General features: G+C 43.7%; 2 protein-coding genes across 3 annotated transcripts in view; one reads left to right on the top strand and one right to left on the bottom strand.

Moving 5' to 3' along the window:
* plxnb1b (plexin b1b) overlaps nucleotides 1–24,836 on the top strand; it is a 95,356-nt gene extending 70,520 nt beyond the window's left edge. The window contains exons 5-38 of one of the 2 annotated variants that reach the window (XM_085405495.1): nucleotides 1,825–1,953; nucleotides 2,192–2,292; nucleotides 3,373–3,505; nucleotides 4,763–4,919; nucleotides 6,405–6,513; nucleotides 7,357–7,465; nucleotides 7,941–8,843; nucleotides 9,359–9,493; nucleotides 9,569–9,691; nucleotides 9,924–10,017; nucleotides 10,123–10,289; nucleotides 11,691–11,842; nucleotides 11,945–12,047; nucleotides 12,755–12,891; nucleotides 13,038–13,214; nucleotides 13,564–13,786; nucleotides 13,878–14,120; nucleotides 14,217–14,396; nucleotides 14,487–14,635; nucleotides 15,127–15,227; nucleotides 15,460–15,677; nucleotides 15,750–15,928; nucleotides 16,009–16,075; nucleotides 16,798–16,944; nucleotides 17,057–17,222; nucleotides 18,416–18,519; nucleotides 18,620–18,704; nucleotides 18,932–19,098; nucleotides 19,350–19,510; nucleotides 19,596–19,743; nucleotides 19,829–19,893; nucleotides 19,999–20,074; nucleotides 20,204–20,278; nucleotides 22,217–24,836. In XM_085405495.1, the coding sequence (XP_085261621.1) occupies nucleotides 1,825–1,953; nucleotides 2,192–2,292; nucleotides 3,373–3,505; nucleotides 4,763–4,919; nucleotides 6,405–6,513; nucleotides 7,357–7,465; nucleotides 7,941–8,843; nucleotides 9,359–9,493; nucleotides 9,569–9,691; nucleotides 9,924–10,017; nucleotides 10,123–10,289; nucleotides 11,691–11,842; nucleotides 11,945–12,047; nucleotides 12,755–12,891; nucleotides 13,038–13,214; nucleotides 13,564–13,786; nucleotides 13,878–14,120; nucleotides 14,217–14,396; nucleotides 14,487–14,635; nucleotides 15,127–15,227; nucleotides 15,460–15,677; nucleotides 15,750–15,928; nucleotides 16,009–16,075; nucleotides 16,798–16,944; nucleotides 17,057–17,222; nucleotides 18,416–18,519; nucleotides 18,620–18,704; nucleotides 18,932–19,098; nucleotides 19,350–19,510; nucleotides 19,596–19,743; nucleotides 19,829–19,893; nucleotides 19,999–20,074; nucleotides 20,204–20,278; nucleotides 22,217–22,321 (5,388 nt within the window). In that variant the 3' untranslated portion in view covers nucleotides 22,322–24,836. Of the gene's footprint in view, nucleotides 1–1,824; nucleotides 1,954–2,191; nucleotides 2,293–3,372; nucleotides 3,506–4,762; nucleotides 4,920–6,404; nucleotides 6,514–7,356; nucleotides 7,466–7,940; nucleotides 8,844–9,358; nucleotides 9,494–9,568; nucleotides 9,692–9,923; nucleotides 10,018–10,122; nucleotides 10,290–11,690; nucleotides 11,843–11,944; nucleotides 12,048–12,754; nucleotides 12,892–13,037; nucleotides 13,215–13,563; nucleotides 13,787–13,877; nucleotides 14,121–14,216; nucleotides 14,397–14,486; nucleotides 14,636–15,126; nucleotides 15,228–15,459; nucleotides 15,678–15,749; nucleotides 15,929–16,008; nucleotides 16,076–16,797; nucleotides 16,945–17,056; nucleotides 17,223–18,415; nucleotides 18,520–18,619; nucleotides 18,705–18,931; nucleotides 19,099–19,349; nucleotides 19,511–19,595; nucleotides 19,744–19,828; nucleotides 19,894–19,998; nucleotides 20,279–22,216 lie in introns of both variants that reach the window. The other variant, XM_085405494.1, reaches the window with a different exon arrangement.
* The window catches only part of LOC146669067 (uncharacterized), a 576,742-nt gene that overhangs the window by 178,209 nt on the left and 371,888 nt on the right, over nucleotides 1–26,645 (bottom strand). The gene's annotated exons all lie outside the window — the stretch shown is intronic.

A 26,645-nucleotide genomic window follows, 5' to 3' on the forward strand; every position in this document is an offset into this window, starting at 1 on the left:
ATCTCTGTACCAACACCTCCTAAACTTTCTAGCATAAATAAATATAAAAACATCAAAGCTAGTATTCATTCACTCAGTACTGAACAAAACACACTGAAATCGAACAAATCTGATGTGTTCACACTCAAAGGTTGTAAAATACCCCAACACAAATAAGTTAACCTTTGGTTTGATAAGTCGTGTTGGTAGTTTAAGTGTGATATGCAAACTGCTGCAAAGTTTTGAAAAAACGCAGCCTTCTGATGTGGTGTCAGTCAGTTTGAGAGATGGGCAAGCTCACACTGGGGTGTTTTTCACAGGTTCCACCCACTGCCACCCACATCATTTCTGAATCTCTAGAGCCTGCTGATGTAAGAGTTTCTTGCTGGTGACCAGTTACAGACGGCTCTAAACTGGTGAAAATATCTCACCCAGTTGAAGTAGAAGTTAAACCTGGCAAGTGTCCCGGTCACTGAGGTCTGATGGGGCCCGTGTGAAAATGTTTCCTTTCTTGTTCCTGTTGTGTGTGAGAACACACAGCTTCAGTTTCAGACCTGATGGCTGCTATGTTTAAGTGTTGTTTAAAGCTGTATGCGTGTTATTGTAGAAAATGTGATTCATGAAAGAAAGCGTAACAAACCTGGAGACTCCAGTGTGTCAGTAAAGAGAACACTGTGGAAAGAACCTCATTGACTCTGTTCAACTGTTTAGAGATGATCTAAAGCTGTTTTTCGAAAAAGACTGAGCGACGGAGTATCTGAGCTGAGGTGTTGTTCTGTTCCTTTCACACTGAAATATGTGACTGTGGCACTGGGTGGAATGGATCTGATGGCTGCTGTAAATAACGTCAAACTGCTGATGTGGAGCAGTTGGTCAGGCTGTGCACTCGTGTTAACCTACATTACAGCAGCCGTAGAGCCCGCACACTGATGGACTGCAGAGACCTTCTCAACCTTGTTAACTATGTGAATGAGTCAGTGTCGTCTGTCAGACCTTAGTTTCTCATCAGTTGTGTGGGCCTTGATATATTTAATACCTGATCACAACCATTTAGATTCATATAATTGTTAAACTGGATTAGGCTTCTTCCATTAAATGAGTTCTTCCATTGAATCAAAGGGAAACTATAAAAGGAGTCTGAGTCAGAAGCTGTTGGGGGAAAAGGAACTGCTGATGTAAACAGAAAGAAGTCAGATTGTCACTGCAGGTACAACAATATCAGAACTATGGCTGATTTACAGTGTGGGTAATGTAATTATCAGGTTTTGACTGGAACGTGTGGAATAAAAAAGGCCTCCGGGTACTCCGGCTTCCTCCCACCGTCCAAAGACATGCAGCTTGTGGGGATAGGTTAATTGGATAATCCAAATTGTCACTAGGTGTGAATGTGCGAGTGAATGTGAGTGTGAATGGTTGTCTGTCCCTGTGTGTTGGCCCTGCGACAGACTGGCGACCTGTCCAGGGTGTACCCCGCCTTTCGCCCTATGACAGCTGGGATAGGCTCCAGCGCCCCCCGCCACCCTGAAAAGGATAAGCGGAAGCGGATGGATGGATGGATGAAAGGGGCTACATGTTTTAAAGATTTACAACTAACTGCAAAAAATCCAGAGTACCTTTCAATATCAACAACCTTAAAAAGACCATTTTGAGCTACCAGTTTGACAAATGGTTAAATTGAAGGATTTTGCAGTTCCATCTCTGAATAAAACGGGAAAATAAGCTGTTTATTTTTATGTTTTCATTATAACTGCACTTTCCTTTTTAAAACTGAGCATGTGAAGAGATGCATATTCATGTCAGCAGCCGGTTCACCTGTTATCTAATCGTTCATATTTATGTTTGCAGGTGTTCTTGGGGCCAAACGGTGAGGTTGAGGAGTACTCTGTGACCCCCATACAGCAGAATGCAGCCATCAGCTCAGACCTCATCCTGGATCAGAAACAGGAACATCTCTTCATCATGACCCATAACATGGTACACACACAGTAACTGAACTCTTATAGCCTCATTTCTTTACAGATAAATCATTTTAAACCTCATGTCTAACCCAGTCTCACTTCTTTTGCTAAAGCGGCATGTATTTGGGATTATTTTAATGACCACTGGGAAATCTGGGCTGCCTATTCTCTCATTTTTTTAAAATCAGGAGCTTTTAGGAGCTTAGTGTGGATGGTTTGCATGACTGAACTTGATTGTGTTGTCCTGGTTCCAGCTGCAGAAGAGGCCAGTGGCTGAGTGTCAGCAGCATCCAGACTGCCACTCCTGTCTCTTGGCCCACGACCCTTACTGTGGCTGGTGTGTCCTGGAGGGAAGGTGAGATCGATATCAGCAGTTATGGCTACACTAAATATAAAATACAACAGTCAAGATTTATTTGGAGTTCAGACTGATTCATTTTATTGTTTATTAATATAATTATAAACCAAGAAAATGCCAAAAGTGCAGAAATGTGTTTTCCTTCTTTCTTTTTTAGAATGTTTAAATTACCTTAGCAGCAGCCACAGTGGTCACACGTTTGTCACTTTGTACTGTGATGTAAGAGATGAGTTCTAGCAGTTTCAACATGCAGAAAAAGTCTAAATGAATCCATTAAATCCCAAATTCTTCCCAGCAAAATGAGATCATGCATTTTACTCCTTACTGACTTGGCCTACACACAGTATGTTTAATTTTGCTAATGTTATAGGGGGTTAAAACGGCAACAATTGTTGCCGGTGGGATTACACGGCTTTAAAAAAGAACCTTAAATTAAAGCAAAAGCAAAGCTATCAGCTAGCATTAGAGGCTACATTATACCAGACAAATTAAGGGGGAAAAGCTTTGTTGTTTTACTTCCTTCGTAGTTTCTTTGATAAGCAAACTTTCTTACAGTGTTTGCTCAGGTTTTACATCATGATATGTATTATAAGCTAGATTATTTCGTGTTACTTAAAATAAAGATCAGTGCAAGCATGTGAGGAAAATGGTAGCAAACAAGAAACCTCCTGGCAAGCTTGTTAGTTTTTGAAGTGTTTCGCCAAGTCGGTTTGCTCCGGTGGGATTGTGTCTGAATATGATTAAAGTGCCTCTCTCTGTTCTGTCAGACTCTCCTTCCCTGCTCTCTCCTTTGCTCTGCCTTACCACCTGCCCTACAAGCGTTTGCACGTTAACTACTTCAGTATTTATCTATTTAAATAAAATACTACTGGACTGAATCTTATTTGAACAAGATGAGCAATTTTGCTTTTTGTGCTGCCGCTGTACATTCCCACTACTAACAGGTTGAGCCACGTTTAGTTTAACTCTAGATAGAAACTGGCCTTCTGCTTGTGTTTTTGACATATGTAATGGAGTTAGGGAGCCTTGCTTCAGCTTGCAAAACAGTGAATATAATTAACTCTGCTTTCCCTGCAGGTGTGTGTTGCAGTCACAGTGTGCTCGTGGGAGCTACCCAGGGCAATGGTTGTGGAGTTTTGACATGGAGCAGCAGTGTTTGGTGGTCCAGGACCTCGTCCCCTCCAATCTCAGCAGGGAGGAGAGCAAGATGGTAGGTCTACGTCTTCACTTTAGTCGAGACGCAAAACAAAACAGAACGGATTTGAGGATGACGGTCTTTGTTTACAGATCCACATTTCTTATTGTGGTTTCTGTTGACTCCACATGATCATCCACATCAAGTTCCTAGAAGTTTCTCTGAAGAAAATCTTCATGACAGAATCTGTAGATATCCCCACTCTGGCTGTAATAATAGTCTCCTCACATACCAAAACACTCCCAAGTTATCCCTTATCAGTTGAGCTGCTACATTTGGTGTACCTGGGCATGTGGGTACGATGTCAGTGGGTTTAAGTGTGAGGGTATCAAGAAGAGAGTGACTGGCTTGTGTCCTGTCATGTCCTAGCATAGCACAATATCTGCGTGAAAGATGGCAACAGAAACACATCCACACTGTGGTTTCTCCCATCAGCCTGTGTTTGCCTGGCTCTAAATGATTTCTAGTTCCAGAGGATATAAATGGAAATATAACTATTTATTACTAATGTAATAATAATATTGTAACATGGAGCTGCATGAGTTAAATGTACCTATAGCTGGTAGTGTGATAGCCTGACAGCTACAGTAGTGGCAGTGAGGATCGTTTTCTCTTCTGGCAGCTCACACATGGTACACCTTTTAATACTGACCAATTAGGGAGCTAGTTTTATAACAGGCTCCTCGTGTAGCATTTCTACTCTGTGAGATACAAGAATCCACGAGCTGAAAAAAGCCCACTGATCCAGTGGATAACAAAAAATAACCAAATTCAACCAGTTCTGGCAGGACATGGATTCAAACTGAGAATCAATCCTAAGGACCACAGCAGCCCAGTGACACTGGGATGAACTGACAGAAATCTACTGGTTTACAGGAGGTTTGTTTTAGTTAGCAGCTCCTCTTTGTATTTATGATGGTCTATTCATGGGATATCCATTATTGTTACAGTATCTAATGCATTAATTTTGCCTGTCCTTGAGACGCCCGGTACTACAGGAGCAGAAACATTACGTGAATAAGCAACACAGCAGCTGGAGCCAAACATAAAACCAAACCTTTGTCAGTATGATTCATGCTCCATCAGCGGGGAGTGCAATTTAGTTTTCAAATCTAATTATTCCACATGGACGTTTACAAAAGAACAGATAGGATTTATGTGTTCAGACAGCTTAATCACTTACTCTCAGCATGACCTTCACTGTACCCTGAAACGCCACAGGTCTGTGCCACATTCTGTCAGCAGCTCATGACAGTTCTGTGTTTCTCTCAGGTGTCTCTGTCCATCCCAAGACTTCCAGTGTTAGAAAACGGGGAGTCGTACTCTTGCTACTTCCAGGACAGCCACACTCCTGCTACCATCACAGAGACCGGGGTCACCTGCCGTTCTCCCGACACCAGCAGGGTGCCTTTGGTTTTTCGAGGACAAGGTGAGTGTTTTCTATTGGGGGTTTTTCCCTGCAGATCTGATGCTGTTGGCGTTTATTCACTCGTTTGCATGTTTCAACTTTGTGATTGGAGGATTTGCCTGCACCCTGGAGGATTTGCATGACCAGACCAGACATGCCATTTACAGTTCAATTGTTATGCCAGTGAATGGCCTAGAAAAAAATGGCTAACCAAATCCATTTTTTCTAGGCCATCTTACACAGCAGGGAGTAATCTGTATTTGAAAGCATAAACCGGTTTCATCCACGGACTGCTTGCTTTGAAATACATGCTTTGTGTTTCCTGACTGTCTGGTGCAGTGAAGGCTGCTTGTAAGTCAGTGGTAATGAGGAGACTGTAAATAAAAAAGAAAACCCGAAGCCTCTGTAGAGAACACATTCACCCAAACATTCATGTTATGAGAGAAACTCTCACGTAGAGTGTGGTTCCCATGTTTGTTGTTGTTCTCAGGGTGTAGGGCTCACCAGGAATCAGTCGGGTTACAGTTATATTCTGACATTTTTGTTGTAAATACACTGATAATTGCTCCATAAATATTGTGTATTAGCCTCAAACTGCAAGAGACTGAACTGGGAGCTGTGGCACAACATCGGTGTAATCGAGTGTTTGGAGTCTGTGGCATGTTGTTACTAGTGATCAAAGAAGTCTCGTATGTCCGTTCTTGGTCTCTCTCAACAGCTGTTCGTCGGAGCCGCTTCAAACGTGGCAGAGTTTAACTTTTTTTTTCTTGATCAGTTCTTATTTTGGCTGAAAGTTGCCGTGTCCTCATCACAACAAGTCCTAACAAGATGAAAATCTGCAGCCAAGTCTCAAACAGGCCCTTAAAGGCTACAAAGGTTGTCTGTGACTCTTCCTTAATTTACTGTCTCAGGTGGTCTGTTGTTTTTTTCTGGTTAAGTGAGCTAATTTTGTTCTTGCCTTTCCAAAGCTGAACCAAATAAGTTCAATCCCTCACTTACTGTATGTAATTTGAATGAGCAGTTCTAAAGGAAGCCTTTGAACACACATCTCAGTAGGTATAGTAAACACAGTTTAACGAGTGGTGACACAAACTGGGTTTTTTCTCTCTAGTCCCCAAACAGACTCTGTACTAGTTTAAGGAAACGGCTCAGGTCAGGACTTTGAGTCCTTTTGATCGCAGTTTCTGCTCTTTATGAGGAGATACTGTAGATGTGGTACACAACTGCTCCCCGTTTTAAACATCCATCAAACTGAACATTTGTAGGGAAGCTGCTGTGTTTGTGTTTGTCACCGTCCTTGTGCACCCCAAGGATGGTGCACATGGGTTTCATTAGGCCTCTATGTTCCCTCGGCTTGTGCAGCTCGTTCTCGAGACTCGGTGGATCAGAGACGGTAAGCCTGACCAAATATTTTTCTTACTGTGCTCGCTCAGCGCTGCGCTCTGAGCAGAAACTTGTTATGTTCTCTTTCCTCAGGCTGTGCTCCTATCTGTGTTTTCTTGTCAGATTTTGTCACAGTCACCTTGTCTCTACGTTTTGGCAACGTCACGGTCACGGCAAGGGATTTCACCTTCTACGACTGCACAGCCGTTAAGCAGCTGTCTGGCAGCCAGCCGTGAGTTATCACCGATGATTTATCAGCTGTGCTCTCTGTCTGTCTCCTCCTGATCTGTGCTGTTCATGCAGACCCTTTAATCGAGTCTCACTCACCATCAGAGTCTGTGCTTTTCTGTTTAGTACCTGGGTCACTCTTTGTCCCTCCATCAGTTCACCTTGCGCCCTTCGTTATTATATCTGTGTCTGTATTTCCGCCCACTCACTGTCCTCTTTTTAATTCCCCTGTTCAAGCCTGTGACCCTGGGTTTTAGAAATTGCCAAGTAAGGCTCGCTTACTTGGCAATTGGCAAGTTTTATTGAAATTATTGAGTCGTGCAGGTAGAAATGACCAGTGAGAACAACAGAGTAACTACAACAATCAGATATCAGAATAATGCATCTATGAGCAGCGGCTCATAGATGCATTATGAAAGACATATAATGAAAGACACAAGTAGAGAATGGCCAAAAAACAATAGAATTACAGTCAGAGGTTGTACTGGGTTTCAGTTTGTACATAGAAGAAATTTAAAATCTTTAAAACTTGAATAAATTTCCAGACTTGAAGTAGCATGTACATCCTGTTTCACTAAATATGGCTTATAATGATTGTAGTGTTGTGTAAATCCCAAATAACACTTTCATTGTATTTAGGAGTTAATAATAACCTGTGTTGTCATAAATTACACGCACACACTCAGATTGGTGCGTGTTGATCAATCTGTGAGACTTCCAACAGTTAGATCTGCTTCTATTAGAGCCGTTCTTCTCATAGCTCCTAATCCTGCATCACTGTTTGCCTCTCATCTTGAAAAGAGGCTTGTACAGTCGCTAAGGCAATTTCTATCCTGTCTGTGTGCAGATGCCGCGGTTGTGTTTTAAGCCGATGGGGCTGTAACTGGTGCGTCCACCAGCATGCGTGTACCCACAAGCCCACCTGTGAGGAGGGAGTGATCATCTACAACCAACATGTAAGCTGCAGCGTGACGTCACATGCAGACATTGTAGGAAAAGCACCGACTGATCACCAGTTTGAACTGGAGCTTCATTTGCATTCATCAGTCAGTTCGTCGCCCATAAGCCAAAGATGTGCATTCTTCTCTTTGATTAAGGTTTCCTGTGGAGTCTTGAACTGCAGAATAGTTGCGCTGTCGTTACACTTTGCATGAGTGGACTCTTGTGTAATGTGGTACAACCTTTTAGAGGTTGTGGGCAGTAAAACCGACTGAAATTAGTTGTTTGTTTGTTTTTATAACACTTCAAAACAGTTGCCCAGAGGCATTTTAAGATGGGTTAAAACCAGTGCTGCTAACACAAATCACTGTCTTTCAGGTGTCATGAGCCACATTAACCTCAGATCACATGGTCTCTTTTTTCCTTGATTTTTCCTTTTTATTTTTTCCTTCTGCCTCACCCTCTCCTCGTCTTTTCCTCCTCCTCCCCCAGTTTAAACTACCTACCTCCTCTCCTCCTACAACCAAAGCTATTAAAGTCATCACAGCCACCACTACCACAACAGCTACCCCCACAACTCCTCCTACCACACCAACTACTGCCACGACGAAGACAACAACAACAACCGCAGCCGCCATCACCATAGCTACCACTAAGGAGTTAACAACGCCTACTCTTTCATACACCAGTACCAGCCATGAGCCAACCCACCCGGGCACGACCCTGCCCCCTCAGCCTCCCACTCTACCACCCAGCACCTCTCCAGGCCTGGAGGTCACCACCAGAGAAGAAGAAGAGAGTGAAGCCTCCGAGACTGTCACACACAGTGACTGGGAAGATGCTGTAGCTACACAGAGTGTCACGATGGCCACGGCAGAGCTGATGCCCGTCACCGTGGCTGATGGTCTTAGTGGGGACCTGGACCCTGTCGTGCCTCTGATGATCCCAGACTCCTCGCCACCAGAGGTGGTGACGGCCTTACCCCCCAGCGAACGGCAGGCAGCCAAAGAAGCGCTGACCCTGGCAGAGGCTCCCACCATGGTGCTGCCTGGCTTTCCCCCGCCCACACTTTTCCATATGGGTGAACCGGCTGATTCTGAGCCTTCCCTTTACTTGGACTCGACCCAGACACCCACACTGGTACCACCGCAAGACTTGCACACTGAGGCAGGAAGCCCAACTGCTGATTCTGAGGTGCCCCTCTGGCGAAAGGAAGCAGAAAACTACACTGAGGGTGCTGTCCAGGCAGAAAATGACACGGCTACATTTTCAGCTGCCACCGTGCTCTCAGGTGATGGGGAGGTTGACCGCATGTCCCAGTCCTACCCTCCCCAGTTGCTGAATGCTGACTCAGAGCTGGACTACCAGTATGATTCAGCTGATGGCTTCCTCCCGGTGAGTTCAGCCGCCTCAATCCTCCTCCTGCTTCTACTTCTTCTTCTTCATGGAAAGGGTGAGCACCCTCCCTGTGCTTCCAGCTTCTGACTGGAGTCCTACTATAGGAACAAAGCTCACAACTGATTCCCTAGTCTCTCATTCTTTCCCTGCATTTCCTCTTCCGTCTCACACCTGGAATCTGTATCCTTTCACTGCACAGACTGACTTCAAGAAACCCGGCTGCTCCTGAGTTGCAGCAGTTGTTCTTTTGTCTAAATATCTTCACCTTTCCTTTTTCCAGACTCTTTCTTTCATTATCTCTATACAAAAATCTTCACCACCTTGAGCACGCCCCCATCCCGACATCCCCCCCATGACTCCCTGCATCTGACTGAAATCAATTGCAATCCCTTGTGGGAAAGTAAAAACTGACCCTGAACAAGAATGAATATATTAAATGGTTCGTTCGATCCACCTCACTGTAAATGTTGCATGTATGTGAATATAAACACGTGTGATCTGTTCTCCTGCAGGGGGACGAGGGCTCGTATGTCAGCTGGGGTTCCTCAGCTTGTCCGTGTGTTGAGAAGGTCCAGGGTTCGTCACTGCTCCCTGTCAGAGTGGAGAGAAAGATCACTTTACTGGCACATAACCTCCATCTGTATCAGGTACAGCACACAACAGCATCGAGCCTGTTAGCTGCCTGCCCAGTGTACTCTTTCATGCAGTGTTTGTGTGTTCAGGATGCAGAGCTGGACTACGAGTGTGTGTTGGTTATTGAAGGGCAGACGGTGGTGGTAGACGCCTACGTGGAGCCAGATGACATGAACCCATCAAGCTTTGACATCACATGTCAGCTACACCAGGTCTGATATTGTTTATAAAGCATTAGTACCTTCATAAAATTGCTACCTTCAGTATTAAATAAAGGCAAAAGTAAAACTAAATGAAGGCCGGTTCACCCTCCCCAGGCAGGATGAACATTTCCCTTCTTCTGCTACCTGTGTTTGTAAAGCAGCGCTTGTCTGGAGTGTAACTGATAATGAATAATTAGTTTTAATGTTACCTTAAAAAATGGGGCCTTTTTCTTGTGTCCAGTACACATACTCTGCCCCAGTGCAGGAGTATAATGCATTGGTGTATGTGAAGAGGAGGGACACCTTCCATGTAGACACTTCTCGTGATCTCTATGGTAAGGTCATATTAAGTTTGTTGTGCTTTAAACATATTGCTGTTAGTTTTCATTATGAGCACATGTTAACTGTCTGCTGCTCCTCTATGTCTACTGTGCTTTCAGTGACTCTGTACAACTGCTCTGTGGGTCGATCTGACTGCAGCCGTTGCCACACAGCAGACCCAAAATACGGCTGTGCGTGGTGTGGTGGTCCCAGGGCCAGCTGCCTGTTTTCAAACTCCTGCAGTGAACCTGTGCAGCAGACGTGCCCTGCTCCCGTCATACACTCTGTGAGTATTCAGAGTGTGGGAAATAATACAGTGCACTGGGATTTATATTTGAACTGCTTACAATCATAATTGGAGGCTTTATTGTCAAGTTTTCACTTCTTCCTCTTATCACTCTCACTTACTACTTATTGTCCCAAAATTACAAGAACAATGATGATCAGCCATCACAGTTAGATGGAACATGTTGTTGATATACGTTTTGGTTTGAGACAGTGGAAGATATTATAATACTGGAGACCATTTGTGTTCTAGTGGAGTCATTATTCGAAGATGTAATACATCCTTATCTTACATTAGGCCTCATCAGCTCATCACTTCATCTGTTTAAGCTTTACACCAACTTGCCACTGATTGGCTGCCCCTCAGAAGCACAAGTTTGAACAGCAGGTGGAAGGCTCTTCTCTGCTCAAAGCCAGAGCTGTCTGTCGGAAATGGGAAAACAAAATTGAGGATATCCCTTCTCTTTAACGTCATACAGAGGCAAGAGTAGAAAAAAGTAAAAACTGGAACAGTATGTCTGATAGAAAATGAGGGAAAACAGCAGATCCTCTTTAAATAAAGCTTCCCAATGATCTGAGTGCTAAATGTACAAACACAATTCTGATTTTATGCCTTCAAAATAAGCTTTCTTTCGAGCTTTTGGCTCACAGGGGTTACTTGGACACAGACTGACCACGTTATTTCAGAAACAGTGAAGCAGTATATGTGTAGCAGATGTTAACTTTAACAAGACGCAAGATATGGGGAGTTTACATCCGTTTATATTTTGGAAAATGAATTATTAGCTGTTAAAGATGGTGACACAGCTGTTGCTCACGTACTTTAAGGTTCTGAGGGAAATCATACTGTTAGTCCTGCTCTGAAAAAGCTTTTGGTTGATCAGCATTTCTTTGTGTTAGACGTCAGTGATAATAATGCCCTCAGAGAGTGTAAGTTGCACTGAATTTAACCCTATAATGCCCTTTGTATCATATTTGATACGTGAGTTTCTGAGACCTCTATCTCATCAATGTGATCAATACTTGCCATAATTTCAAAATGTTATGGACAAAACGTTTTTTTTGTCTAAAATTAACATTGTTGTTAACAAAAAGTTGCCAAAAACTCCCAATGTATCAAATGTAATAAAAATATATCATTCACAACAGCGTTTGTGGATTTTGTTATAAGGGTTAGTAAACATCTCAGTTCCAAATAATCAGAATTTTCTGATGGGTACATTTTTGATGGGTTGGGTCTTACAGGGTTAAAAATATGTGTTTGCATTTGTGGCTTCACCACTTGCTTTGAATTTATTGTAATAAAACACTTGGTTAGACCTGTTTTTTCTTTTGTGAATGCTTTTGCATTGGTCAAAAACTAGAAAGGTTGTTTGGATTTTTTGTTCCTGCCTCCAATCAGGTCGACCCACTCTCTGGCCTGTTGGAAGGAGGCACCATGGTGACCATCTCCGGCTCCAACCTGGGTCAGAAGGCTGAAGACATCGTCCAGTCTGTGTTAGTAGCTGACGTGCCCTGCACAGTGATTTCCAACCTGTATGAGGTCTCCTCTAGGTATGCATGCACTACTGTTGTTTCTCATAGACTCTCTTTGTACTGATCAGAAAACTACAGAAACATGGCTTGGTTTTCTGAAGAGCAATGTTGGTCTTCCAGAATCGTGTGCATGACCAAAGCCAGCGGATTAAAGACGAACCATGTGTCTGTGAGAGTGAATGGAGGAGAATTTGGCCTCTCCAGACAGAAATTCAGCTACCAGGTATATTAAATTCAGGTAGAGTAAATTAGATTTTGTTGACCTGTCTGTGAAACTTGGCATTTTTGTTGCATCAAAGGACACTAAAACCTACATTGCTGGGAGAAAAATGTGACTTTAAGAGGTGAAAGTTTAGTATAATATTCTTTCTATTTATTAATTGTTTATAAAATAATGAAATTGTGGTTCTAACACTGGAGGTGTTTGAAGCAGAGAACATCTGCTATTATTTCTGTTTGTTCTCTTTGGTCCACATATCCATAATAACATAATGTGGGCTGCATTCTTTAACAGTATAATTCATACAATATTAGAAGTCGCACATCTAAGAAACAAGAAATCTTTGCCAAGTTTTACCTTTCTTAAACCGTTTAAGATGAATGATTTTAACCACACGATCAGTAATCACAAATATTTCTCAACAAGTCCACATTTTTAAATAAATCTGTGTAAATACATCTCCCTATATTAGATAATAGTTTAACATAAACACTGGAATTTCTTTCCATATATTTCCTTGGATCTCTGTCTTATTAAGGCTGAGAGGATCCAAGTGTAAGAATAAGTTCTTGGATTTGGCAAACTGGGAAAGGACACAAGCCAGTCCAAAAGTCCTTGTTTCTCACTATCGACAGACTTTCTTAATATGCAACAAGAAGCAAACAGCTGTGTTACACTGTGAAATACAGCTGCTCTCTCCTTCTTCTTAGAACCCAGTTGTGAGAGGAGTGTCACCTGAAAGAGGCCCCAAGGCGGGGGGAACATCCCTGAACATCACTGGCCAAAACCTTCTAACGGGTCGCCCCGCTGACCTTACCATCACTGTCGGGGACGTCCCCTGTAACATGTAAGACACACACGTATAATGGCCTGTTTGTGGTTAATGCAAAGTCGGTGCTACTGTTTTTCTTCATTTAAGGTTGTAAGGTCAGACTGACCTTTGACCTCCTCGTGTCACCTTAGGATCTCATCATTTCTTTGTTCCCCCCTCAGTGTGTCAGAGGTGCAGAGTGACAGTGTTCAGTGTGTGACGGGGAGCAGTAATAAAACAGGAGACCACCAGGTCACCCTGCATTACGGCAGCATCCAGCGTCACCTCAGCAGCCCCGCCTACCACTACACCAACAACCCCAACATCACCCGTGCCGAACCAGCCAGGAGCTTCCTGCAGTAAGTCTGAAAGCCCTCACACATTCAGCCTTCAAAACGTATTCATACCTCTGAAGCTCTAAAAACTTGATTCTGTTCACTTGGACGTAGCGTTTTCATCCAGTCTCAGCTGGCTGCGGGTTGTAACTGTGACTACACTGCAACCTTATAAACAGTACTTTTGCACAATGACTGAAACTAGCACCACTGAATGAACAATGAGCTGTGAGGTCAGTTCCTTGACCATTGATCAACATGACAATTTTCTGCGTCCAGATAAACAGAATCACCTTCTTGGGATTTCCTTACTTGGGCGATTGAGCATGCATCACAACGTTTTAACCTGCTCTGGTTGATTGGATTGTTACAGTGGCGGTCGACTGATCAAGCTGTCTGGATCCAACCTGGATGTGGTGCAGGAGCCCCGAATGGTGGTGACTCTCTCCCGCTTCCAGTCGGTCGGCCAAAACAAGAAGAGGAAACGGCGGAGGAAGAGGAGCAAAGGAGAGCAATGGAAGAAAACCCTGGGAAGGTCGGTTAGGATGGTTCCTGACCCCGTCTGTCCCGGAGACCAATTCTGCTCCGTCAAACAGGTCGGTGTGTGCTGCTCAGCACAGAGCAGTTCATTCGAGTGATCGTTCACACCTTTTAACCCAAATGACCCAAATCTGCCTTTCTCATCAGTTCGTTGAGCGCTGTGAGGTAAACTCCTCCTCCCTCATCCTGTGCCGCTCTCCGATGGTGGACTCCACCATCTGGTGGTCACGGGTCACAGTGGAGTTCTTGCTAGACAATCTGCGCTTTGACTTCAGCAGTTTGAACTCTGAGCCATTCAGCTATGAGCGTAACCCCACCCTGCAACCCCTGAACCAACAGGACCCTCTTAAGGCATATCGCTATAACCCAGGCAGCTTCATCCAGCTGGAGGTGAGAGGAGAGGCAGCGATGTTTCAGTTTTATTTATTTACTGACAAAATAAGCAGACATAACATATATCTCTTATGTGTTATTGCCTGTTCTCAGGGGGAACACCTGGACCTAGCCATCACTAAAGAGGAGGTGGTGGTGTTGATTGGAGAAGGTGTATGTGCTGTGAAAACCCTGACCAGCAACCATCTGTACTGTGAGCCACCACCACAGCAGCCTGCACCAGGACCAAACGGCAAGAAGCGAGAGGGCTCTGACAATCTCCCCGAATTCACTGTGAGAAAATGAGTGTCACCACCGTGTGAGCGCCTGATGGGCCACTCAAGTTTGAAAGCACCTCACTTTTTTATTTAACATGTATTTCAGGTCCAGATGGGCAACCTGAACTTTTATCTCGGCAAGGTTCAGTACGACAACCTGAGCCTGTCCACCTTCCCACTAGAGGCTCAGATTGGAGTTGGAGTTGGAGCCTCCATAGTGGTCCTCATTGTGCTCATAATTGTGCTTATTTACAGGTCAGTGGGTGGACTGAGAGTCTGTGTTTTTGTGTGTTTAGTGTGCAGATGAGTGCTACAGTGGTTCTCTACCTGCTGAATTCATGTTTGCTCACACATAAAGAAATGAGCAGTACTGGGTCCCAGTTTAGGTCACCCACTTGGACATGCAATCATGTCTCAAAGCTCAGTTCACACGCCCAGGTTTGAGTCTGACCCTGGACCTGCTCTTTCTCTCTCCCCACTTTCCTCCGTCCTATCAAATAAACCCAGAATACCCGGATACGTTACATGGAAGTTATAAATTGATTTATATGTCACTGAGTGAAATAATTATTTAATCCCCTACAACTGAGCCAGAATTCTGCAGCAGATAGCTGATAAAATGAACTGAATGAATGACAGATACTGCTAATCTGAATTTGAAACACACCTGTCCACAGAATCAATTTCTTGCACAGTTTGACTGGATTTCCACTAATCGTATGTAAAACCTTCTTCCCGTCTGTTAGGAGGAAGAGTAAGCAGGCTCTTAGGGACTATAAGAAGGTCCAGATCCAACTGGAGAACCTGGAGACCAGTGTGAGGGACCGCTGCAAGAAAGAGTTCACAGGTACAGCATTATGAGGAAAAAAGAGAGCGGCGGCTATATGGATGAAGACGGGAGATAGGAGGGCCTTTTCCCCATGTTTCATCAGTTTTCTTCACCTCTATAGTTGCGATAGGCTGAGAGCAGAGAACCCCCAGATTTTATTCTGCCAGCTGCTATTTACAAGCTCGTGCCTCCTGGCACTGGCCTGTAGCAGCAGCCTCTGACCTTTGTGTTCTTAATCACTTTGATCCAGACTTGATGACGGAGATGATGGATATGTCCAGTGACCTGGTCGGCTCAGGCATCCCCTTCCTGGACTACCGTATGTATGCCGAGCGCATTTTCTTCCCCGGCCACCGAGAGTCTCCTCTGAGACGAGACCTGGATGTTCAGGAGTGTCGGCGGCAGACGGTGGAGCAGGGCCTGGTGCAGCTTTCCAACCTGCTCAACAGCAAGCTGTTCCTCACCAAGGTAGTCGCTATCACAATCACAGCTAAAATGAAGCTTTGCAGAGCGAGGATTCATCTCCTCTTTTCCTCTCAGTTCATCCATACTCTGGAGAGCCAGCGGACCTTCTCCCCCAGAGACCGAGCCTACGTGGCTTCGCTGCTGACGGTGGCGCTTCATGGCAAGCTGGAGTATTTCACAGACATCCTTAAGACGCTCTTGAATGATCTGGTGGAGCAGTATGTGGCCAAGAACCCCAAACTGATGTTACGAAGGTAAGCTGCTGCTCATAGATTCAGTCTTTGGCATGTTCAGAAGCTGCAATGCTGCTGCAAGTGTGTGTGATTCTCTGCAGAACAGAGACAGTGGTGGAGAAGCTGCTGACCAACTGGATGTCTATCTGCCTCTATGCTTTCCTCAGGGTGAGTCAACATAAAAGCAGTGATGCACAGTAGTAGGGATAAGTCCTTTTTAAAAATATTGGGATATAAAACATTTTAAGACTTTGAGATTTTACTTGGGGGCATTTTAAAGTGGAATATAATGACTTTGAAATTAGGACCAAGCTCCAAAAAGCAGCCACTAAAGCTGTGACCTGTGTCCTTTTTGTTCATTAAAGTCAGTGCGCAAACGCTTTAATTTCCCACAGCAAAAAAACAAAACATGCTTAATTTATTGTTTTGTGATCACACCATTCATAGAAAAGTACATATTTGTGCTTGTGTTTATTCAGAGAGCCCTGAGAGCATGTTGCTGCACACAGCAGTAACTTTTAAATAGCAGTTTCCAGTACTGACATGTCAAAACACAGAGGGGAATGAAAGTCCTTCCAGTCACTCCAGTACAGTGGAAACATTTCTAGTACATGCACTGATTCTTATATAGCGCTTTTCTACTCCTTTATGCCTCATCTGTTTACACTCATACATAGAAGCACTTATTTCTGCACCTACGTGCTTTCTAGAACCACCAACCTCCTGATTCACAGGAGACCTGCTCCACCAATCTGAAAATATGAAGCTCAGGTTTTCCTCAAGGTTTGACTTAGCAGAACATTTCTTTAACACATGAAGTGTGTAGAGAAGCACTGTGTAAGAATTGGTGCATTGCAGTGTGTTAATTATTTGTGTGTGTGTGTGTGTAGGACTCAGCGGGGGAGCCTCTGTACATGCTGTTCAGGGCCATAAAGCACCAGGTAGATAAAGGACCGGTGGATGCTGTTACTGGCAAAGCAAAGTACACCCTGAACGACAACCGCCTGCTGCGAGAGGACGTAGAGTACAAAACCCTGGTGAGGGGAGTCTAGACTGAAATAAATAACCATTTTGGCTCTAATGAAAAATTCCCAAGGAGGTTGTATTTTTCTTTGTCTTCCCCTCCTTTCACTCTTCTTTTCCCTGCAGACACTGAATGTGTTGGTGCAGGGTGGAGGGGTCAATGAGACCCAGCCTGTGCCCTCCAAAGTACTGGACTGCGACACCATTACCCAGGTGAAAGAGAAGCTACTGGATCAGGTGTACAAAGGCACATCCTTCTCACACCGGCCGCACGCCGAGTCGCTGGACTTGGGTGAGAACCACACACTGCGTGACACACCAGACTCTGAAAACTGATGCACCTCGTGTCAGCCTCGAGGAATCTGGTACTTATGTCTCTTTATGATCTCTCTTTTAGTTTACCCATAAATTGGGAAATCTAAAAGAGTAAACAGGACCTTTTATAAAATAAAGGAGCAGCTCGATAAAATATAACCAAACAAATTAGCTGAGCGACGTAAAATGAGTGAAGAGGAGAGAGCTTAGTTTCACAGGATAAGTAGAAAGTTCAGTATGATCAACCAGAAAAGCAATAAAACAAAATGGGGAAAGGCAGGACGTTTCACTGACTGCTATAAAGAGAGGGCTTCATTTGCATTAAAACACCAGCAGAAATATGGAGTCATAAACTGGGAGCAGACGTGGGAAGTCAGGTGTGCAGCTTCATCGAGCCAACTGAAGTCGCAGAGCTGTAAGGACGAGTTCATCGCAACAAAGGAAATAACTGAATCGGGAGGTCATTCACAAATGTGTCTCACAAGTAAACTTGTGTGATGGCTTCAGGGGCCTCAGCTTTGGCTGTGGTGCCTGACACCTCTCAGGGTTGTGACAGGCATGTTTAATTTATTGAACGCCTGTCGTTTGATTCCTACTATCATCTTAACCATGTTTTAATAACTTTGCACTTTTTGACTTATGTACGTGAAAAGTGTTACAAGGATAAATATCTCTTGCTTCTGTGGACTAGGCTCTCAGAGACTGGGGTTTAGGGGCATGAGAGCAGGACAGATGTGGAAAACATCGGTGGGACCTTGACTACCATGTGATTGTTGGGTTTTTCTCTGTATGTATTATTATAGGGTCTTACAATATAAAGTGCCTTTAGGCGACTGTTGTGATTTGGCGCTGTATAAGTGCAGCGCTCGTGAATTAGCGTTCCTTCTTTTCATATTTGTTGCCCTGTAGCGCCCCCTACAGCGTGACAAAAACAAATCCAAATCAAGCTCACTGACTGCTCAGTCTGTCAACACTTTCCTCAAAGATGAGAGAAAAACGTGGTAAATTTAAATTTTACAGCACTGTCAGTACCTGCATGATAACATCAGCCTGAGCTGATGATGGGAGCACCTGAATGAATTTGTGAACATCGTTAAGTCGCTCGAGTTTGCTAAGATGAGCATGTCCCACAATCACTGTGCTGATGTGCGTCTGCCTTCTGTCATGCAGAGTGGAGGTCGGGCGTTGCCGGTCATCTCATCCTGTCAGACGAGGACTTGACATCTGTGGTTCAGGGTAGCTGGAAACGCCTTAACACGCTTCAGCATTACAAGGTCAGAGTTATCACTGAATGCTTTACAAAGCAAACTACACTGTTTCATAGCCTGGGATAGGACACGGCCGACACCAATGGCTGTTTGTGTTCCTCCATAGGTCCCAGATGGCGCAACGGTGGCACTGGTCCCTCGTCATACCAAACACATTCACCATGACAACCACGACTACATAGCAGGAGAGAGTGAGTTTGTTCAAATAAAAGATAAATCAACTTGTCAGCCAGTTCATCTTTCATTAGACGTTATTTGACTGTCACACTGACAGTAAAAACGATTCGATCATTTCCCTACTCAGTTCTTCAAATTGTGTGAGTGTTTATGTGGAACATGAAGTGACAGATGGAGGAAATCAAAAGTAGCAAAACCAGAGAGCGAGTCACAGGCAAGCATCAAACCTGTGTGTGTGCAGAGACGCCAATGCTGGAGGATGCAGATGAAGGTGGAGTGAGGCTGTGGCATCTGGTAAAAGCCAGTGAGGAGCCCGAGTTGCCCAAACACCGCAGAGGCAGCCTGAGGGAGAGAGAGAGGGCCAAGGCTATCCCTGAGATCTACCTGACCCGCCTGCTGTCCATGAAGGTACAACACACACATCTGGGTCTAGTCCCATTGAGTAGAGACTGTAGGAAGGAGATGAGGAGTACAGGAGTACCACACTTTCTAAAAATCAATCTGTTTTTTAAACTACACACAGCTGTTCTGCTAATTTGTAAGCTACAACGCTACAAAGTTAAACAGACACACACATATATTCTTTTAGCTAGACAAGAGCAGAGTGCTGACACTTTCACTTTCTTATGCTCTAATGTGAACTTTACTGTGTTTGTCAGGGGACGCTGCAGAAGTTTGTGGACGATCTTTTCACGGTGATCCTGAGCACGAGCCGTCCTGTCCCGCTCGCCGTCAAGTACTTCTTCGACCTGTTGGATGAGCAGGCAGCACAACATGGCATCTCTGACTCAGAGACCATCCATATTTGGAAGACCAACAGGTAGACGATAGTCTGATAGAGACCGCTGCTGGCAGATGATAGTGGGACTCTGTCATGTCTAATACTGTCGGTACTGTTTCTCCAGTCTCCCTCTGCGTTTCTGGATCAATATTGTGAAGAATCCCCAGTTTATCTTCGACATCCAGGCATCTGACCACGTGGATGCCGTGCTCTCTGTGATCGCCCAGACCTTCATGGACTCGTGCACGATTGCAGAGCACAAGCTGGGCCGGGTTAGTACGTTTGCAAACGCGAGTTTTCCAGCAGCGTCCTGTTACTCTTGTGTCTTTGAATGTCGTTCTTCTTCTTTTTGAACAGGATTCGCCCATCAACAAGTTGCTGTATGCCAGAGATATCCCCCGCTACAAACAGATGGTGGAAAGGTTGGATTGCTTAAGCTGCTCAGACAACACTGAACAGGTGTTTGTGAAATAAACGTATTTTATCAGTCGTACGTTTGAGGTTGATTACAGTGATGGTTATTGCAGGTACTATGCTGACATCAGGCAGACCATCTCAGCCAGTGACCAGGAGATGAACTCTGCTCTAGCTGAACTGTCCAGGGTGAGTGCAGCCACAGCTCAGAACACACACACACACACACACACACACACACACACACACACACACACACACACACACACACACACACACACACACACACACAGTTCACTTCAATGCCTTGTGTTTCAGAACTATTCGGGAGAACTGAACTACCTGGTGGCACTGCACGAGCTCTACAAGTACATCAATAAATACTACGACCAGGTGTGTTTCTACTCTTTCCAGCCACTAGAGGTGGAACAGTACACCATGATGCAACAATGTGGAGACTGTCTAACAATGCAAAACACATTTAATACAATTTAATTAATTAAGATAGTTTTCATAAAATTCTGAAAAGTCTTTTTTCATTGATAAAATTCGGTTCTTTTTCTGAAGTAATCAGTTATGTTCATTACAAAAGAGCCTCTGATTCACTCCAGAGCTCCGTTTCATCCAAGCAATAATCCTTCCCTTGCTTAGTTTCAGCAGCTTCTTTTTTGTGGGATGTGAACGCATCAAGGTTCCTATCTAACCAGCCAATCACATGGCTGACACTGTGTTTAGACATGTGGGCCTGGGCAAGCTGCTGAATTTCAAAGGTGACTCAAGTAACTTTAGATGTGGCACGGTTGCTGGTGGTTGGTGCCAGAGTATTTTGGAAATTGTTGATCTGCTGTGATCTTTCCACACAACCATATTTTTTTTTGGGGGGGTGTTTACAGATAATGGTTTGAAAGAAGAAATTACCCAGTGAGCGACAGTTCTTAAGGGGATCATACCCTGCTTTGATCACCTTAGCTTTGAACTGACCGGAAGGAAACAGCAGCTCAGACAGCAGCAGAGCATTGCTTTATTACAGAACATGTTGGATACTGAAGCAGAACCAACACACATGGTGCCAGTCCTGTCAGCTAAGAACAGGAAACGAGCTCAACAAAATTGGACAATGACAAAAAACACTGGTGTGATGTGTATTGATTTCTGCTGCAACTTCCAACAAGTTAGGGTCACCGTTTGGTGGTCGGCGGTTAATGTCTTTCAGTGTTCACGCTTGCAATGGTGGTGCAAAATGACAAAATCTACCATGTCCACCTGTTTGTGACCCATCTTCTGATGTCTGATGTTTCCAGCAAGATAATGCACCATATTCCAAAGCTCACATCATTTAAACTGGTTTCTTGAATATGGCCGTGAGCTCAGTGTACTCACCACAGTTAGCAGACTTCAGTCCAATAGAGCATCTTTGGGATGTAGTGGAATGAGGGACAAGATGGCTCTGACAACAAGTCCAGCCAAATGTCCGAGAAAGGTTTCCTGCACCGTGGTGGATCTGTGCTGGGAACAATGAAAGCAGTTCTCAGGGCGAAGAGGGCCTAGTGTTAACAAGGTGCACCCAATAAAGTGGCTGAGTGTAGAAGGTTGAGGCTAATTAACAGCAGCAACTATGCCTTACTCCAAACTGCTGTTAACAGCACTAATTCAGGGGACAAAAGCAATGTGGGGAAAGTGTTAGAAACGGGGAGGAGTCTGAGCTTTTGGCTCAAAGGGAGTTTTTCCTTCCCGCTGTCGCCAAAGTGCTTGCTCATAGGGAGTCATATCATTGTTGGGCTTTTCTTTGTATGTATTATTGTAGGGTCTACCTTAAAATATAAAGCGCCTTGAGACGACCGTTGTTGTGATTTGGCACTGCATAAATAAAATTTAAAAGATTGAATTGAATTAGAACATCCACTTCTGATTCTTTTTGGCCTTCATCTGAAGAACCTGCTTTTTAGGGGATCTAGTCGGGTCTACCAGGTGTTTTGGTTGTGCTAAGCTGCCCAGAGCCTTCCTTTTTAACCATGGACCAAATTGTTGATTTGGCCATTCCTGAAGTGTTTGCAGTCTCTCTCATAGATGAGAAAATTTGTCAATGTTACTTTAGAGCCTATGAAAATGTACTCAAACAAATTGTCTTTGCTAAACTCCCTGAATTAAAACTAACGTCTAAACTTCAGTCACATCTTGTTTGTTTGAGTTCAAATTCACTGCGGTGGTGCGCACAGGCAGAATTACTGCCCCAAAACGTGTGGATATGACACACGTCTTTACTGAGAAACAGCTAATGTTTGTCATTTCTATATTCTCAGTCTTTCTTCCTCTTCATTATTTTGCCATCAGATCATCACGGCGCTGGAGGAGGACACCACAGCCCAGAAGATGCAACTCGGCTATAGACTGCAGCAGATTGCTGCTGCTGTGGAGAACAAAGTCACTGACTTATGATGGAGGCGAAATGTGTCAGCTGTACTGCCGTAACACCTGCCACTGTTACAGGAAACAGCTCGGGCACGCTGGCAGTTAACTTTAACGGACAGAGGGGAAGATGGACTCTTGAGGAGGATGTTTTTTGTTGTTTAAATTAGAGCTCACATCTCAGCAGCCTTTGTGTTTTGGTGACTGCTGACAGAGCTTTACAGTGCGGACACTGTGAGCTTCCTGTAGTGCAGGACAGTGAAAAGCTCAGTGGATGCTTAAGAGAAAAAAAAAAGGTCAGTCTGACCCGCTGTCGCTCTGCTCATTTCATGAAAAAGAGATGGTAGCAGTGTGTGTTTTATCTCTACAGTATATGTGCTGGAGTCAAAAGGTAGCTGGTGGACAGCCGGGTCTGCAGACTGAAAGTAGGAATCTTCCATCACTGTGGAGTCCGTTTGATGAAGCGGTACCTCTTATGCCTTGTGTACTTTGCTGCTGTATGGTTATTTCTTGGTGTGTGTCTGGTGCTTTATATATAGATGTGTGAGTGTGCGTGCATGTGGTTGTCCATATTCTCGTGGCTGTTAAACTGCATCGTGTACTGCCACGTTTTATGTTTCTAGTACAAAGTGGTGAAGTAACTGGTTCTTATATTTTGGATCTAAGAGTGAAGAGTATTTTGAAAAGAGAGACCTGAATTTTAAGGTTATGTTTTTCACATTTTAGAACTTGTAGTCACTGCTCAAAGCAACATTTTAAAGTCGCTGCCACGCTCTACCTCAGCCTGCCGTCTTTCATCAACTGCTCTTATTTTCATTGGTAGAAGCTGCCTATTTACTGCTTAGTTAACTTGGCCTGTTACACATTTGTCTGTATTGATGTAAATGTTGTGTGATTTGTAATACGATTTTTTTAAGCAGAGCAGCAGCACAGCCGAGGTGCTGCAGATTCACACTTGGTTGCTAACTAGTGTGACAAATACTTTGCTGGAAGGTTAAAAAAAACAATGACCCAATTTTTTTTCCCCCTTAGCAATCCAACTATACCGTACTGTAGGAACACAAGCTGATATATGGTTATCAGCCCCAGCAGCAAAAACACTCATGTATACCTTTCAGGCAGGTCCATCTACCAGTACTGCAGCACCGCACACACCCACTGGACTGCTGTAAACACACACACACACTTGTTTGTTAATTCTTTACCCATGTGAGAGATTGGAAGCAGAAAGTGTTTTTTTGAAGGTACTTAAACCTCACATTAAACCTCACCCCATTTTTGTTTCTTGATTTTATTCATATTTGTGTGGATGTGTCTCTAGTGTACAAGTCACTGGAAAGTCAATAGGAAAGCGAAAAGTCCCTCTGTTTAAAAGACAAGCCTTCAAACTGTTAAAGTGCAGTGTCGTGTGAACCACAGTTTTTATAGTTTTTATATTTTGTACATTTTAACATTCCTTTTTAGACCTTGGACATTGTATAGATCACACTCCTGGTATGTTTTTTGTGTGCAGTTCTTTAACTGGACAGTGTTTCGTGTGTTCCACATAGACCTTATAAAAGATGGATGATGGTAGACTGACAACCTGAGGCCTTGAGTTTGTCATAAGGTTGTTGCCTCTTTGAAGCTGGAAGTGGCTGTTTGTGGATTTCAAAAAAGGCTGGATGCCTAGCTACTAGCTGGAAACATCTAACTGCTTGATTAACAAAGCAAACTAAAAAAGAACTGATACAAAGAAGGTTCAAACATCATTGCTGGCGTTGGAAACTGTATTCTGTACTCAGCGATACATGACAACCAAATAATAGTTGATGTTTTTTGAAAGGGAGTCTGTAGACAGGATGGTTTGTAGCCATATCCTGTATATAAAAGATGTCGTCACCTCTGGCTTTGTAAAGCTCAAGTTGAGCTTTCTTTTTCTTTTCTTTCTTTATTTCTTTCTTTTTTTACCAAGGGGCTGGATTTGATTGGTGCACTTAGGAGCACTATATGCTCATCGGCTAATGATTCATGAACTTCAACTTTTTTTTATTCAATTGGACCTGAAACGAGCCCACGGCATCACCAGGAAAGTGTTTTCTCAGACTCTTATACGACTGGATGTGTTTTTGCACCCAGAGCAGTCAACTCCTGCTGGCCATTAGAAAAAAATATAGGTTTAAGAGACATGTGCCATTGGCTTCATTTTGCAGCCCCAGTGGCTACGTCCATCTTTTATATACAGTTTGCATTTGTATTGGCATCAATGGTTTGCACTTAAAGGCAGTCACCATGGCCCAGTGACTGCATCTATCTTTCTATGTAGAGTTTATGGTCCTGCAGTTGTGTGTGGCATTTGATCAACGTGATCAAACTACTCCAGGCTCAGTAGATGTTGCTTGTAGCGTAGCCGGGCTGGGTATGGTTGGACATATTTTTTGATGCTGGTTTTTGTGTTGAACTCTCTTTCTCCTTTAATATTTACAGCAGCTCTTTATGTGGGAATTTGTTTAGTTTCAGGTGATTGTAGGATTGGAAATCAATGGGGAAACAGATTTTGACACAACTATAGAAACGATATAACAGTTTGAGTAGTCTACATGCGTATTTTATAAAGTGCACTTGATTTTTGTTTTCTCAAATCTGATGTTGTTTAATGTTTTAATACACAAAGTACTACAAGTTGTAAATTAGAGTATCTACTACTGAAGTATGCTAGTACCCAGTCCCAAAAAAAGGTGACAGTAGAAAAGACTTTTTCTACCCACCCTCCACTCAAATGAAGATTTATCAGTTTGAGCCCGAAGTGTGTAATTACCAGGGTCAGTGTGTCAGAATGTGGGCCATTTGTTACAACACTACATAACACAGGTAATAATGACTTTTACAAACACATGGAGTCTGTTCATCTTGAGCTGAGAGCTCAGTGATGAACAAAGAACCATTGGGGGGAATCCAGGCTGTATAAATTTGGCAATGTAGAGCAGGCTCTGCAAGGAGCAGGTTTAGGATGTTTCTTATTTTGTGTGTTAATATCTTTGTACATACTGATTAAAGATGCAGCTGTAGTGATTTAACCTGTTTAATAAGAGAAGGTGAACATTCTCACAAATGAAATAAAGTATTCTGAAAGCTGTCTTTTTTCCTTGATTTCAAAAACCTACCACTATGAACGCTCTCGGGCATGTTAGGACTTAAAAACAGCTGTGCTACCAGCTAACATAGCCCTGCAACAAAGAGGGCCAAATAACTTCAAGGGCCAAATTGCAGTATATTTTTCACATCGATATATGGGCCACAAGTAGGGGTGATGTGGGTCTAGTATATTCTTATAAAGAACAAATGCACTGAATAGCTCAGCAACACCAAGAGGCCTGGGATGCAACAGATGACCTCAAATGTATGATGACAGAATTATTTCCATAGTTAAGCAATTTCACAACGTCTAACCAAGTCAAGAACGTGAAAGGAGGTGGGAGCATCATTGTAGAGGCCTCCAGTCAAGTGATGGGTTTAGCTTACTGAAAGCTCTGTCACCTGCAGCAGTCACAGGCAAAATATATGCAGAGCAATACACACTTGTCCAAAACAGCCTTTATGTGGGTTATAATGATAATGGATTATCACTATTATTACAATATTAGTATTGTGTAGAAAGAAAGGGTCTGCCTGATTACATGTTGGCTAAAATAACTCAAACATGTTGTCTTCTGCTAGAAATGAAGTAAGCTAACTAATACTAGGAAAGTCGAGCAGTTTCTTTCATGTGGACTTTGCTATGAGTCTAATTGCCACCTGTGGGTTTTTTTTGTTTGTTTGTTTGTTTGTTTGTTTGTTTTGTTTTTGTTTTTTTGGATAGTCAGACTTGGCTTTTAACTGAGCCATTCTACAGTCTCTCGCACTCAGTATCAGCCAGGAGTGGGTAACCTGGACCAAACCAAATCTTGAAAGTTAACAATTTTCGTTAAAAAGCAAAAAACTGACAGTTATACTGTTAGAATCGTCATCACTGTTCTCCCCTTTGCGATGCCCCCGATTCCATATAAAAGGCAGAGGTCTCCCTCCGGGCCCTCCCTCTTCCCTCAGCTGGGTTAGACGCATGGTTGTCATCGGGACGCGTGGCCTCGGATCTTCAGCCCCCTTGGATGCCGTGGATGGTGGGCGTCTCCTGGGTCTTGTATATTTGTTCGTGAGTCTCCCTCTGTTTTGTCTTTTCGGTGCTGTGTATCATTTGAGTGCCTTGTTGCAGAAGTTGAGGACCCAGCGTCTCTGACTCCCCCCCCCCCCCCCAAATCTTCCCCAAGTTGGATTTACTGTTTTATGCCTAAGTAGGGTAAACAAAGGGGTAGACTGTACAATTGGGTGGTTGTTTTTC

The sequence above is a fragment of the Rhamphochromis longiceps genome, linkage group LG5 (assembly GCF_057381845.1).
Source record: "Rhamphochromis longiceps isolate RC_006_pf linkage group LG5, R_longiceps_female_GT1.1, whole genome shotgun sequence".
In the NCBI taxonomy this organism is placed as follows: Eukaryota; Metazoa; Chordata; class Actinopteri; order Cichliformes; family Cichlidae; genus Rhamphochromis; species Rhamphochromis longiceps.